The sequence below is a fragment of the Amphibalanus amphitrite genome, unplaced genomic scaffold (assembly GCF_019059575.1).
Source record: "Amphibalanus amphitrite isolate SeventyFive unplaced genomic scaffold, NRLGWU_Aamphi_draft 000055F_arrow, whole genome shotgun sequence".
Taxonomy (NCBI): domain Eukaryota; kingdom Metazoa; phylum Arthropoda; class Thecostraca; order Balanomorpha; family Balanidae; genus Amphibalanus; species Amphibalanus amphitrite.
In genome coordinates this window covers 509,541-525,783 of record NW_024881551.1, presented here as the reverse complement: position 1 = coordinate 525,783, position 16,243 = coordinate 509,541, and the positions used below count along the sequence as shown (strand labels likewise).

At 45.5% G+C, this 16,243-nt stretch overlaps 1 protein-coding gene across 1 annotated transcript; it reads right to left on the bottom strand.

Moving 5' to 3' along the window:
- Nucleotides 1-866: 866 nt before the first annotated feature.
- LOC122378133 lies at nucleotides 867-15,958 on the bottom strand. Its single transcript, XM_043358853.1, has 5 exons — nucleotides 15,606-15,958; nucleotides 9,949-10,054; nucleotides 9,219-9,304; nucleotides 2,193-2,505; nucleotides 867-1,201 (listed from the first exon to the last, which is right to left on the bottom strand). Exons 1-4 carry the CDS (start codon nucleotides 15,678-15,680, stop codon nucleotides 2,242-2,244), a joined length of 531 nt encoding a protein of 176 aa, XP_043214788.1. The 5' UTR covers nucleotides 15,681-15,958; the 3' UTR covers nucleotides 867-1,201; nucleotides 2,193-2,241.
- Between the last annotated feature and the right edge of the window lie 285 nt (nucleotides 15,959-16,243).

The following is a 16,243-nucleotide window of genomic DNA, read 5'->3' as shown; positions in this document are numbered from 1 at the left end:
CTCCTCAGATTTCAATCGTTTTCATAGCAAAGAAACACGGTGACTATAAATATATAAATACAAAGAAAGAAAACGAAGCAGTTTACGTTAGCGACAAAAGTTTGCTTTAGCAACAAAAAGAGGAAAGCAAAAGGTCTTGGGGCCTCTAGAGGAGGCAGCCGTCTGGGCTCGCATCCGTCTTTTTTATCCTCGCGGAATCTATATCATCCTCATTCAGATTTCATTCATGATCATACTTTTCCAATTCCGTTCCATAACATAACGACGAATGTCAGTCAACCGATCATGGATCGCGGCAGCTGGTGAGGGCTAGCTGACACTCCGCGCGTTATACTCGGTAAACTCCAGGTAAACTCTAGGTACGACACACTCCCCGGACGCGCAGCCGAATTGGCAGCTCCACCGGAAAACTCTTGGTCTTCACTACGCTAGGCTTACCGACATTTGAGGGAGTTTCGAAGAGTTATTAAGTGGGAGTTTCCGAGTTTCAGAGAATTCCGAGAGCCTAGAGTAAATTTTATCTCAGTGGACAGTGTAGGCAGTGCCATTAGAGGTAGGCAAGGCTAGGAGGTCGGTATTCCACCCGGAGACGAGTGGTGACCGTTTGAGCACCTGGGCAGCCTGTCCGCTCACCATTGCGGCACGTCTTTCCCAACGGGACGGACTCGGCCGCTGCGGCGCACCCGGTCTTTTGAGATCATCCTCTTCCACGGGCCGTATTTCCCCATCCGAGCTGGCGGTCCAAGTAACTTGGAGAGGGAAGCTGCTATTGTAGCTTGACCCTCATTTGCACAGATGAGCTCTTATACAAGTTACTCGCTTTGGAGATAATCTGATAACATAATCTGATATACGATAAAAGTGTCTTAACAATATCTCGTTTATTTCAGTCGGCGTTTAAACCGCGCGGTTCCCAAGCCTGGCCATGGTCACATTAGCACCTTCCATGAATGAACTTGTGGATAGGTGCTTGATGTGTACCTACTACTCGACGCGTATTATCTCATCCATGTCAACACATTACGCGGCAGCGTATAATATCTGAGGGGGGCTAATGTCATATTCTGACTATGCTAGCGGATGTATGGAACTCCTACATACCTATTAAAGATATGTATAATTAGATGACAGGCATGATAATAAATCGACTGGAGCATAGATCCACGCTTTCCATGACACTAAATTCGAGATGCTCTTAACCCTATTCCTGGCGGGGGGGGGCCTCAGGAGCCCCCCCCTGAGGTTTTTTGGTTATTTCTCCCAAACGCGTTGAGCTAGGAAGCTCAAATTTTCTGACTTTTCCTAAAAGGCTTCTACGCAACATGTCTGAAAATTTTGAGTTGATCTGACCTCAGGTCAGGTCACCAGAGGCGGTTTGGTGACCCTACCTCAAAAAGTTTGCAATCACGCCAGAGCTAGAGTTTTTGACCGATCAATTTCTTCTCTTCAGGCTTTAGTTAGGGTACCAGTATGTGCAATTTGTATATCTCGGAATTTTGATATCGGTGACCTAAGGTCAGGTCAGTTTCGCGACCTCCCCATTATAAGTCAATGGGGGAAAAATCAACTCCCTGTTTTTACCACTAAAACGGGTCGGAATGGCCCCATATACCATACATGACTTCATATACGATCAACCTTCACTACCTTGAGGTCTGTTTTGCTGTTGGGCAGCTGTGAGGTCATGTGACGTCATCAAAGGTCACCAAAGGTTTTTGGCCAATAACTCCGTACAGGAACAAGATACAGACGCGTGGATGGTCTCATTGTGTTCAGCTCGTCAAGACGCATCGAATGATATACATGATGACCTCGAGGTCACGTGACCTGAGGTAAACCTTTGACCTTGACCTTTCGAGGTCAACATATATATCATTCGATGCGGATTGACGAGAGGATCACGATGATGCCCTTAGTTTGTTCCTATCTTGACTAATTCGAAAGTTATTCGAGAAAAACTCTCTCCATATTTAGCGCCGCCATTTTGACTTTTTCGACCCCTGTGACGTCATCTTTGACCTGACCTGAAAATGACCTTTGTAAAAATTGTAGATCTTGACCGTGCGTATCCGATGCCGTTTACCGTTTGTCGCTATCTTGCTTCGTTCTCGAGATCTCAGGGGGGGGGCCGAATCGGCCCCCCCCCCGCCAGTTTCTTGTCCCGGCGGAGCCCGCCAGGAATAGGGTTAAGCTATGACGCAGACAAAAATAGCTTATTCACAAGCGACAAAGTTTCTGAGCTCAAGTCTTCGATGGCGTTCTTGTCTCTGCGTTCTCCATCATCTGTCTCCGTCCCGCGGCGACAATCACCGCCAGCACTGAGTAGGCGGCCGGTGCCAGGAGGCACATGACCACCGAGCCGATCAGCGGGGTCAGCAGGCTCTGTCCCACGCCGGCGCCGGAGAGCAGCACGATCCGCCGCAGGGAGACCACAACGACGGCCAAACAGAACGGCCCGTACAGAGCCGTCCAGACCAGAAACGGCACCGCCAGACCGGGCCACCGCTGCGGCAGGGGGAGGGGCAGTCAGAGGGGGGAGGGAGAGGGGACAGCCAGACCGGGCCACCGCTGCGGCAGGGGGAGGGGCAGTCAGAGGGAGGAGGGGCAGTCAGACGGGGGAGGGGGGGCCGTCAGACGGGGGGGGGGCGTCAGACCGAGCCACCCCTGCGGAAGGGGGATGGGAGTACAGTCAGCTCTCAGTGATAGGGTTGGACCCAATTGATTAGATAGAAGGTAAATTTGTTTGTCAGCCTATCCCTAAAGAAATTCCCGGACTAAAATATTGTCGCTTTTATGTGTATATATATATATATACATATATATATATATATATATATATATATATATATATATATATATATATATATATATATATATATATATATATATATATATATATATATATATATTCGAATAGTTCGGAAGCAGGTTCTCTTTTATGCAAGTTTTGTTAAACACAACAGCATAATGGGCACTTATCTTCTTCTTATTAAGACTTTCGAGGCGGCGAATGCACTGTCGAGGTTCGGGTTCGTGAGAATGTAAAATATTACCAAAAGATGTCATAAATACAAAATATCATAGCTATATTGTTGTTCGACGTTTCGATCTATCAGAGATCATTTTCAAGAAAATTACAGTCACACAGTTTTAGAAGTCATACTTTGAGATAAATGGGTTCAATTACATTTTTGGAACAGATATTACGGATATGATACTAAAACTATTCAGTCGATGAGTCACAGCATTCAAAACAAAATAACACACTTTTGTTTTCGTACATGAGCTATAACCCTAAACACATTCGTTCATCCTCCGCGAAGGAAGGTCACATCAAAAACACCATAGCGAGATACGTACGCGCATATGACAGATAAATCAGTCAACCCGCCGCGAGTACTTTGTCGTACAGTGATAGAGATGTGTTCTGCTTTGTCTGAATGTTGATGATTGGCTTTTTGTCGCGAATGTACACTGTTTCAAGTGTGACGAGCCGTCTACGATCCTGACAGTGTGCTAGGATGGATGTGTTGGTCACGAGATCGTCACGTGTGAGTGCGGTGTTGTGATGTTCTGTGTAGTGTTTCTTGGGGGCTCCGTCCTGCAGGTGCATTGTGAGACGTCTGCTCAGAGACGTTGTGGTGTGACCAATGTAGTATACTTCGCGGGTCGCGCAGTCCCCGGCTGTACATTTAAACTGGTATACTACATTGGTCTGCTTGAGTGTTGCCGTGCTGCGTGTGGGATTGTTTTGCATCACCAGTGAGGATGTCTTGGGGCTAGTGTAGTAGACCTGAACTACCAGTCGCTGTTGCCCATCCGTAGGTTGGCAGTTACGGCGAACAATACCGCGGATCACCTGCTCATCCGTCTTCCATGTTGGAGACATCGTGCTGCGGTAGTACACTTTTAGCTCGTCTTTCTTTGTCTTTGGCTCCTTGTTTGTCACATGGTTCTCAAGCATGTTTTTTACAGCGTCGTCAAACATGGAATTGCTGTACCCATTATCTACTAGGATCTTACGAACCCTCTCAAGTTCAGTGTGAAGTAGATCCCAAGTCGAGCAGTGTTTCATGGCCCGTCTAATGTACGCCCTTATGACACCTGATTTGTACGAGTCAGTGACGTCACCCTCCCCATTCATGCACCTGCCGAGGTCAGTTGGCTTCCGATACACATCTGTGACGAATTCACCACTGCTGCAATCAATCATGACGTCCAAAAATGGCAGCTTCTGTCCTACGCTATGGTCAACTGTGAAATTTAAAACTGATTCTTGGCCTAGTTTCATGCGCAGCAGGTCTAACTTTTCAGCATTTTCGACGTCAACAAAAATGTCATCTACATAACGATAGTACATGAACGGTTTGACATCATCACAGAGCAGCACTTTCCTTTCGACATAGGACATGTAGGCTTGGGCAAACAGAACGCCTAGTGGGGATCCCATTGCGACCCCGTCCACCTGTACATAGAGTTTGCCTTCAGGGCACCTGAACGGCGCCTCCGTTGTGCACGATAGCAGCAACTGCTCCAGGATGCGTTTGGGTAGTCTCGGTGGTGGAAGGGTCTCATGATTGTAGACATACTCAAGAATGATCTCAATAGTCTGCTGAACAGGTACATTAGTGAACAGACTCTCCACATCTAGAGAGGCTAGAGAACCTTTTGGTTTCTGGGACCTAAGAATGTCGACGAATTCATCGGTCGATTGAACAGAGTGCTCAGACGGAATATACGGCGAGATAATCGCATTCAGCTGTTTAGCTATCTGGTAAGTGGGAGTCGGGATCTGGGATATGATAGGGCGAATAGGCTGGCCTGGCTTGTGCGTCTTTACATTCCCATACAAGTAACCGGGGCTACACTCACCTGTGACTTTTTGCAAGTGAACCCCATCAACCACAGCGTTGGCAGCATCGACCAGTTTGTTAACCCGTGTCTTTAGCGCGGCGGTAGTGTCTCTAGTGATGCGCTTAAACTTAGCAGTGTCTTGTAGCACAGAGCGCACTTTGCTGTAGTAGTCCTCCTTATCGAGAATCACAAAGATCGAACTCTTATCAGCACGTCTAATCACAATGTCATCATTATAGCGCAGCTCTTGTGCGGCTTTTCTTAGATTTGGAGTCAGAACACTGTGTTGTGGCTTAATCCGTCTCTTGGCCGCTTCGGCTTGGAGTTGAGGTTGAATTTCTGGTTTAAGAGTGATCTGACCTTTATCATGCAGTTTGCAGAGGTCATCGAAGAGTAGAGCTATTTCAGTCTTCTTCTTGTGGGGGTCAAACTTTGGGTAAAAATGGCAATTCAACCCTAGGTTCAGGAACTTTTCTTGATCAGAAGTCAGTTGGACGCTGGAAAGATTGATGAAGCCCGCAGGGTTACCAGGTAGAGCGATAGGGCCTTTGTAGAGATGAGATAGCTTCTTAAGGATGCGTGTTTTCACTACTTGTTCATATTCAATCAAGATGTTGTCCAAAAGTTCATCTGTCTTCTTTCGTAAGTCCTGGCTTATTACGAACGTGTCATATCTTTTCTTCTCTTCCTCGATCTTTACCTCAAGGTCATTAATAAGATCTTCTTTGGCTTTAAGCTGTTCACCCGTCAAGCTCTGTCTAAACTTATAGACAAAGTCCTCCTGCTGTACTGCTCGATCGTGTAATCGTAGATTCGAATAGTTCGGAAGCAGGTTCTCTTTTATGCAAGTTTTGTTAAACATAACAGCATAATGGGCACTTATCTTCTTCTTATTAAGACTTTCGAGGCGGCGAATGCACTGTCGAGGTTCGGGTTCGTGAGAATGTAAAATATTACCAAAAGATGTCATAAATACAAAATATCATAGCTATATTGTTGTTCGACGTTTCGATCTATCAGAGATCATTTTCAAGAAAATTACAGTCACACAGTTTTAGAAGTCATACTTTGAGATAAATGGGTTCAATTACATTTTTGGAACAGATATTACGGATATGATACTAAAACTATTCAGTCGATGAGTCACAGCATTCAAAACAAAATAACACACTTTTGTTTTCGTACATGAGCTATAACCCTAAACACATTCGTTCATCCTCCGCGAAGGAAGGTCACATCAAAAACACCATAGCGAGATACGTACGCGCATATGACAGATAAATCAGTCAACCCGCCGCGAGTACTTTGTCGTACAGTGATAGAGATGTGTTCTGCTTTGTCTGAATGTTGATGATTGGCTTTTTGTCGCGAATGTACACTGTTTCAAGTGTGACGAGCCGTCTACGATCCTGACAGTGTGCTAGGATGGATGTGTTGGTCACGAGATCGTCACGTGTGACTGTAATTTTCTTGAAAATGATCTCTGATAGATCGAAACGTCGAACAACAATATAGCTATGATATTTTGTATTTATGACATCTTTTGGTAATATTTTACATTCTCACGAACCCGAACCTCGACAGTGCATTCGCCGCCTCGAAAGTCTTAATAAGAAGAAGATAAGTGCCCATTATGCTGTTGTGTTTAACAAAACTTGCATATATATATATATATATATATATATATATATATATATATATATATATATGTGTGTGTGTGTGTGCGTGTGTGTATTTTGGAAGCAGATTGTTCAATAGACACTGATTATTGAATGTGACAGCACCTTCATTGTTGATTATCTTCCTTGATACACCTTCGATGTGTCGAACTAGCCGTTTGTTTTCGGGCAGGCGCGTAACCACGAGTCCGAAGTCACTGGGGACCACATGGTGGGCTGCGAAGACCAAATTTTTATATTTCAGGATCAGCCTTCGCCCGAATGGGAGGGGGGGGGGGCGTTTTTGGCCACACCTGCCATTTCTTTTTTTTTTGCGCGAATAAGGGAAACCGCCGCGCGCACCGCCGCGAAACTTGGAATGGCTTATGATACCTCCATTTCACATCATGTGTGAAGATTTTGACCTCAGGTCACCTGAGGTCAGGTCACCAGGTCAAGTAAAGTAACCATTCCTCTAAAAAAAAACTACGTGACTGTCATTCCTATAGTAAACATCCCAGGAGTTTGAAACTCTAGCTTTTGCATGAGGAAATCAGTGTGAACAATTCGCATATCTCTTAAGTCTTCACATCGGTGACGTAATGTCAGGTCAATTTTGCGAACTCCATTTTCCAATTTTTCAATTTTCTCCCATAAGTCAATGGGAGAAAATTGAAATGATCTTCTTTTGGCCGAAAACACATTGAAACACCGTGGCACAGGTAAAAATGGCACACTGAACCGGTAAATTGCAACTGTGACCCCTTGTATGCCCTTGAGGTCATCTCAGGTCATGAAACATCTCCATGAGTTTTTACCCTAACTTTAAGTAGAAATATGCTTATAGAGCGCCGAAAACACGATGAATGTGTTCAGCTCAACAATACCAGCCGAATGACATGCAACATGACCTTTTCCGTGACCATGACCAGAGGTCAATTTTTCCAGACTTATAATTTATTCGACGCGTCTCAACAAGACAAACGCGATGCCGTAAAATCAGCGTCATACAAGTTTGGAGTCAAAAGTTATGATACAAAAACCTATTCCGCAAAAACACCAACCTGGAGGCTAAACCGTTGACCTTATGACCTTAGGTCAAATCTGAGGACACTGGTCAGGAAGGCCTTTGAAAGAGCTATCGAATGCGCTTCCCCGCCGCATTGAAGCTCTTTTGGTTCCCGACTTATGCGCCGATTTGTGAAAAGTTGTCAAAATTGGGAACAAAAGTTCGTGAAAATTTTACCTTTGGTGACCTCCAGTGACCTCAGCGATGACCTGATCAAAAATAAGTGTAATTCTGAAACATACTGCAGCGAGCTATCTGCTGCTTTTTACTGCGCTTTCTAATTTGCTTGCTTTCCGAGATAATCTACAGTGTGGCCAAAAAGCCCCCTCCCCCATGGCGAAGTTGGCTGAAAGGGCCACCCGGGCGAGGGCTAAACAAAACATCCATGGTTTTGTCTTCCGTTGACTACATATTACTCTTCACGTCGAGTTAGAGACAATATTTGGCTATTTAAGCAAACTGAGGAGGTCGTCGGTTTTACTGGGGACGGTCCCCAGTAACCCAAAAGTTACTGGGGACCGGTCCCCAGTGTCCCCAGTGGTGGTTACGCGCCTGTTTTCGGGTGAGAATCTGCTTAGAATGGAAGCGAAACTCATAATTGTAAAGATTGTCGGTATCATACACTTCATGGTTTTCTGTATTTTACATATGTCGACGTTTCGTCATATCTAATGACATTATCAAGACTAAATACGTTGCATGACATTACAATTATAGGCAATCAAGTAACACCGGTCATGGTACACTTAATCATCATATCAGTTAGATACAGGCAGCAAATTACAGTAAATCCCCAGGCCAATGCGAATATCGCGCAAGAAGAAAGGAGACAAAATTCCTAAGCCGAAAAACAAAAAACAAAAACATAACGTGCTTACATTGAACACGAACTTCTAACACGTCACCTCGCAAATGACAGCCCTGTTATATGAACCACTAAATCACCTGGCGCCTAGTGGTGCTCCCTCATAGAGGGCCAATGTGCCCCTTGCATTAACTTGTCGGTTAATGAGCGCCTGAGCGGGTCCCGATCACGAATGTAAACGGCTTCCAGGATGTGTAGCCGTCGAACGTCTGAGCATTTGTCGAGGATGGAAGTGTTTTTGGAAGTGAAACGTCGACATATGTAAAATACAGAAAACCATGAAGTGTTTGATACCGACAATCTTTAAAATTATGAGTTTCGCTTCCATTCTAAGCAGATTCTCACCCGAAAACAAACGGCTAGTTCGACACATCGAAGGTGTATCAAGGAAGATAATCAACAATGAAGCTGCTGTCACATTCAATAATCAGTGTCTATATATATATATATATATATATATATATATATATATATATATATATATATATATATATATATATATATATATATATATATATATATATATATATATACACCTATATCTGTCATGTAGGTATAACACTATGACATACACATATCCCCGGACAGGTGGAAATGTTTAAGTTTCACAAGACGACGTCTTGAGTGTCCCGGCACAAACGTGAAATGGTTTGCTGCATGGAACTTCAAAATCTATGACCAACATTATTAGGCCTAACGTTACTGTTTGGTATGACGACATGCATTTCCAGACAATGTGTACAGGTGTCAGGTACTCACTATAGGTACTCACCTTTTTAACGGCCGTAACAAGTAAGATGGCGACCACAAGCCATCCGATGTTTACTACCAGAGCAATAATTCCGATGATTCGCTGTTCTGAAAATAGATATTTCCATACATTAGCTAAAATTGACATCTTGCACTACAAAGGTACTTGTACATCAACCATATGGTGAAACGTACCGACTACCGATAAATGAAAACGCATTTGGTGAAACGAGCTTATCTTATAGTCACATTCGTGAATCGTGTAAGCATATTTTAATCGCTTCGTAATCTAATTTAATATTCAAGAAGTGTACACCATTATACTTAAGTACCAGTAGCCGTCTAGCACATTAGTTACTCCCATACATATTACTCGTTACTCGGCAATATTCGATCAGTGCATGCGTGGGTCAATTGTAGGTAAGGCCGGAAGACACTCATGGCTTCGGTGCGGGATAAGACCATTGTAATTTGTATTGCACATTGAACTATTGCTAAGACACTACCCATCTATAAAAAGACACTACCCCTGGTTGCCCCTCCCCTGCCGCAGCTTTATAGTATATTTGTTCGTAAAGCCCAGCGTTGCAATATGTTTCGGGCCTCGGTTGATGTGTAAATTAGAGCACTGATTATAACATTTTCATTGTTTCGCCAGTTTTAACTTTGTTCGCCAATTATACCAATACATTTTCCGACCGACACATAACTAAATATGGATTATTATTTCGCCAATAAAATAAAGTCCTCACCCTCCCGCGCCGCCTCCTCCAGGGGGTGGGCGTCGGGGCGCTCCTGGTCACTGGTGCCGGTCGCCACCGTCCATGACAGCAGAGACACGGAGACGGTGGCGGCCACCTGAGGACGGAGACAGAGACGGAATGGTGAGATACAACGCACAGAGACGGACGCAACAGCTGTTTGGGTATCTCTCGGCGAGACGTCGAAAAGATTTGTGCATTTACGAACGTTTTAGTTTTTACTTTTTTACCATAGCACACTAACGATAATTAATTTTTTATCAATGTTTAGCGACAGATCATGCGAGATCACAAACCGAACGGGTAGTTCAGCGATCAAATTTCGCGATTATATAACGCATTACGTATATTGTCCCGCATCTAAGACATTTTCACAATTTTCAATATACTCTACCGTCTACGTTTGATGAAGGGTAACCATGATGAGATGATGTGCACTATTTGCCGTTTGAATAGTTTCCAAGTTGTAGCAACCGCTAAATAATTTGTTAATGGTCTATAGAAACGGTGCCATTATTTAGCAGTGAAGCATAAATGCTAAATCAGGAAAATGAGACATTTGATGAATAACTAAAATCTTAACTATTTATTTTTCAACATTAAGATCAAGATCATTAACTAAAGGTGTTGAAACTACACATGTACACAATAATATTGTCTAAGACAGCGGTAGGTCATATGTACATATGTACCTAGATGATATGATCATGTGTAGATAGCGTTTAACATAAGACAAATTTATTTGGAGAGAAATAGCACGATATTCAGGGTAATATCGTGTAATAGTAAAGCGTATAATATATCCTAATAAAGCGAAAGGCGTAATAATAAAGCGTAATAACAATACCTAATATCATAATAATGTGTAGGCTACATAATAATAACGCGTCGTAAATATATCATTTAATAGTAGGTAAAGCCATGATTTAAATAATTATTACCTCTTATTATAGTATACCAGTTATTGTTGCTGATTCTACATTGAAGACATCTAAAAGTAAATAAATGCACCTAACACAAATACCCCAATGCCGCAGAACAACTTTGGTGAACGGATTTCCTGCATTCTACATCCTATGTGAACTCGGGCACGGTCACTCCTGACGCTCAATGTACATACAGGGTCTTTCATAATGAATGTTACTTTTGAACGAGCTATTTCTCAGGACATATATGTTCCTCATGTAATATGTACCATCACATGAAACAGAAACACATTAGCGTTTTGGCACACACAACTTTCATTTTAATGCTCCTCAGGAATTTTCCACTGTATCGCCCTTAATTACGGCACACGTTTCGGCCCTCTGACGAAGGTGTTGCACCCCGCGCCTCACAACGTCTGGGTCCAGGCTTCCAGTAAACCTCTCCACTGTGGTTCGCAGAGGATGGCTGCAGGAGGGTTTTGTCTCAGATCTGCCAATGCGACTCCCCAAAGCCAGTAGTTCAGCGGGGAGAGGTCAGGACTCAGTGGTGGCCATGGTCGCTCGGTGAGGCGGCTGATAACGCGCTCTTCGAAATTCTCGATCAGCCACTGGCGCAACAGCTGCCATGGTGTGCACTGTGGCACCATCCTGCTGGAACCACAGGCCGTCTCTTTGAACCTTGTCCCTGACCTGAGGCAGAAGCATTCCTTGAGCAGCCTGAGGTAAGCCACCCCGTTCAGTGTTGACCCAGGGGAGAGCCAATGGATGAAGACTTGTCTGTCGACCGTAATCCGTAATGCGTTTTAGTGGTGTCGACATACTCTGCTTTTCCGTGAAGGAAAATTGGCGTTGTGAATTTTCTATTTTTTTTTTTTTTTTGGACAAAACCCTAATCAATTTGCAACAATACGCATATAAAATTCACGCGGAAGTGATAAATTAAGAGCTCCTAACTAAATGTTCAAAAGTAACATTCATTATGAAAGACCCTATGTAGGTAGGGGAGACCCGGGAGGATATGGGCCCCCTGGAGGAATGGGCCATCGCAGTTTTGAAGAAGTGTTGCGTATTTTACACATTTGACGGCGTAAACTGGTAGCGGCCATTCCGTTATACATCCTACATCCCACGTGATTTTCAAAACCTTCCTCAATCTTCTTTGGCAATGAGCGGTGATAAAGCGTTTTTGCCCTTTTCGAGTAAAATACGGTACCTATATACATAAAATTCGTGATGAATTTGACCCAGGCTCGTTTAATGATGTCAGACCATCGCTAACATAAAGTTTAAAGCATGCAAATTAAGACTGGATAGACAATATGAAGTTTTCTTGCAAGATTATAGGTAGGTAAGCTGAGATGCTACGCACATCATGGCGTCATAGCCGGGAGGTTCGGGCGGCGGGCCACCCACCCCCGGTGATCCTAAATAAATAAAAGATGCTTTCATTGAATGTCCCCGTCAATAAGTTTTATTTTTGTCGCGCAAGTTCGAAAATTTAACTTCAAATTTCATTCAAAAAGAAAAATATTATTGATCTTATTCCATGGTGCATGATTGAGTTTGCCAAAATACATATGGGCCCAAGTGACCTCCATGAAGCAAGCTGTTAGCCGCTTATGCGGTTCCTGGGCTCTAAGAGAGATCAAGGTAAGGTAGATACCAGCAGTGACGTACCCAAGGGGGGGGGGCCCTCAGGCCCCAGGATATTTTTTAAACACTGGATAAAACGTCTTTTACTCGGAAGAAAAATTGATATTAAAGTTTCATTTATGTGCCCTGGGTACCCGAGGGGCTCCTGCAGTCACCCAAGGGCCCCCAGTTTCCTGGGCCCCTGGTCGCCTAGGGGGCCTCTGGTAGCCGGGGGCCTGGTCTCATGGGGGCCCCTGATAGCCTGTGGCCCCTAGTCGCCTAGGGGGCCCTGGTCGCATGGGGGCCTCTGGTCGCATGATGCCCCTAATCGACTGGGGGCCTCTAGTTGCCTAGGGGGCCCTGATAGCCGGGAGCCCGGTCGTATGGGCCCCTGATAGTCTGTGGCCCCTAGTCGCCTAGGGGGCCCTAGTCGCATGGGGGCCTCTGGTTGCATGATATTGAGGCCCCTGATCGCCTGGGGGTACCTAGTCGCCCAGGGGGCCCCTGGTAGCCGGGGGGGCCTGGTCGCATGGGGCCCCTAGTTGCCTGGGGCCCCCGGTCGCCCCTAGTCGCCTGGGGGACCCTGGTCGCCTTGGGCCCCTGGAAGCCTGGGATCCCCTGGTCGCCTGGGGGCCCCTGATCGCCTGAGGGCCGCTGGTCACCTAGAGGGCCCCTGGTCGCCTGGGGGCCCCTGGTCGCATGGGGGCCCCTGATCGCTTTGGGGACCTGATCGCATTGGCCCTAGGTCGCCTGGAGGGCCCTGGTCGCCTGGGGCAGTGGGGCCCCTAGTCATCTGGAGGACCTGGTCGCCTGGGAACCCCTGGTCGACTGGGGGCCCCTGGTCGTCTGAAAGTACGCTTATCACCTGATTGATCCCAAATCATCTGAGTGGCTACTGGCTACTGGATATAAGTAATGACTGGAGTAGGCACTCATCTGAAGGAGCCAATATCTTTCACGGTGCCGGAGATATCACAGAAAAACAAAAAGGCTTAACTGAATACCCCCCAACCTTGGCCCCAAAGGCGTCATTGGCTAACACAGGGATGTGGGTCGATTTGCAATAGCATTTCCCCCTAAGTCCTATTCCTCCAATTAATACAGAGTGTCCCAGAATTACCCAAGCATTTATTTTCTGGCTAAAAGTACAATTGCGCTCGATTCCCAGTGAAACATATAATAGCCGCGTTTACCTACATAGGGCTAGTTGCCAGATAGTAGAATTCCGATAACGAGACATCTATTCCCCACTATTATATTATATACCTACATATCCGGCATTGGAGGATGTTCAGTAATTGAGGCGCTCGCTCATAAAATGCCGTGCGTTTAATGCACACTCCTCAAGCAAAGATATTTTTACTTTCCAATTTTCCACATTTTCTCAAGGCTTAGACCGTTATAGAGACCGTTTTAATTGACTTTGATGAAGTTGAACGCGAGAAATCACAACCAAATGCTACATAAGGTTGTAAAGAACTGAATTGCGTTTTCCCACACACGTGGCGTTTTCTCACCTACGTCTGCAGGAGAGACCGGACCCACTATGCCCCCCCCCCCCCCCCACCATCGAAAGGTTCTTCATGACTCCCGGGGGCCCCCGGGGAACCTGGGGGGCCCTATACACTGTGGGGGGCCCCTTCGAAAGCAGGTGGCCCCCTCCTGGGCGAAATCCTGGGTACGTGCCTGGATACCAGCTACGAGTATTATTCTCAATGTCGAGAAAAGAATATGAAACATGGCACCCATGGTACCTCCCGGGCCATGGCCCATACCTCCCGGTGTACTTTGATGGATCGAAAAAGCACATGATTTATTGAAAGTTATCTCGAGACAAAATCGTTGATCCCAGATGCCTAATATCAGGCACACGTTGCAGGCGAAAGGCAATTTCACGTACAGTACAGTGAAAAACCACGTCTAGCCACTGCCCACTGGAAGAAAATTGCATGTTCACAAAACGGACCCATACCTCCCGGGTCTACCCTATGTCTTAGATAATTACATATGGGATAAAATAACTCAAACACAATGCCGCATTGCCAACCTCCTTTACTTTCGGGGAAGTTCATCGTTTGTAAGTTTGAAGATGTTGTTGTTTAGCTGGGACATAGTTGAATGCTGATAACGATAACCGTACTTCCAGCTCTTCGTTTATTCGAGAAGCTTTCGGAAGCTATACTGCTTCCTTCGTCAGCTCCTTAAAAAAAAACTAAAATACAGTGAGACACATATATATACACTATCGAGTCGTTTCGCTTCGAAATTCGAACACATATAGGTATGACCCATTTATGTGTTCGAATTTCGAAGCGAAACGACTCGATAGTGTATGTACGTGTATATGTGTCTCACTGTATTTTAGTTTTTTTTAACGAGCTGACGAAGGAAGCAGTATAGCTTCCGAAAGCTTCTCGAATAAACGAAGAGCTAGAAGTACGGTTACCGTTATCGGCATTCATCGTTTGTAAACAGGTATCGCACATTATACATTAGCTTATTACAAGCATAAATCCCATTACATGCTAATATAATGTTTCTCACAAAAGATCGGAACGGCCAACCATGAACCAACCGATCAGCAGCTCAGAATTGACGGTTTGACATTGACAGATACTGACAGAAGAGGTTACGATTATAACTTACGATTATAGTTAACTAGCTTAAGTTAACTTAAGTTAACTAACTTATAGTTAACTTCCTCAGATCGCTAACTCGCTCGATTTCGATCTGGGATCCATAGGGATCATAGGTGTGTTCTATCCTTCCGATCATCACGATAGGTCAAACCACTCGGTTACAGAGCAAACGCAGCCTGTTATACAACGCGGCAGCACAAGGCTTTCCCCATCAGGCCACGTGCCTGGGCACGCTCACAGTTCAAACAAGAGAAATGCGAGTTATATAACCGGCGTAGGCCTTGACCCAGAGGCCGGAGACCAAGACGAGATTAGTGCAGCTCAACGCAGCACCGGATTAAGATGCTATACTCCGGAGCGCCAAAGACAATTGCCGAAAATTTATAAATTTGTTTGGGGCATGCATATCCCAAAAGCTGACATCGAAATTTAGCATGTGTTTCCTACTTACCGTGGTAAATATGCCGATGTATCTGGTTCGGTTGACCGCATTTCTTGTCAAACAGCGCGGAGCACATGTATCCATGACGAGCTGCGTTCCGGCGCTATAGAGCTTCTACTCTCACCGCCACGGGCCGTCCCACGACACACAGGCACACACACACACACACTCGGCGAGACGGTGTCGTAGGCGACACGCTTCCCACTCGCGCCCCAGAGGCCGTGTGCGCGCCGCCCCGCTACGGCACGAGAGGCCTGGTGGGCGGGGCATACGGGGAGGGGCGGGGAGCGACGGTGGCTCACTTGGCAGCGCGCCAGCTACAGCGGTCGATACGAGAATTGTTGGATCACACGCGCACCGCCAGCGAATCAAAGCGAGCCATAGATCAATGGGCAAGAGTGCGCCGTTTTGAGCAGCGAGAAAGATTTGTTGATATGGATTGCTGGCGGTGAAATTTTGCGTCATTATGTGTGGTGGGTACCTACTCCTCGGAGGCGAGAGACAGTGTTCGCTGTTCATTGGTCCATGATATCGATAATCGACCTGTGCGTCTACTGTGCACTGTGCAGACCGTTACCCTGGAGACCAGATAACTTATCAGCCCAACCGATGAGGCTTAGTCGAGAGAAGCATGTGAGGAGGAAGAA

Coding starts and splice junctions, on each gene's coding strand:
- LOC122378133 (XM_043358853.1), bottom strand. CDS start 15,680: ATGGATACATGTGCTCCGCGCTGTTTGACAAGAAATGCGGTCAACCGA. Junction 10,055..15,605: donor ACATCGGCATATTTACCACG/GTAAGTAGGAAA, acceptor CTCCGTCCTCAG/GTGGCCGCCACCGTCTCCGT. Junction 2,506..9,218: donor TTGTTACGGCCGTTAAAAAG/GTGAGTACCTAT, acceptor CCCCTGCCGCAG/CGGTGGCCCGGTCTGGCGGT.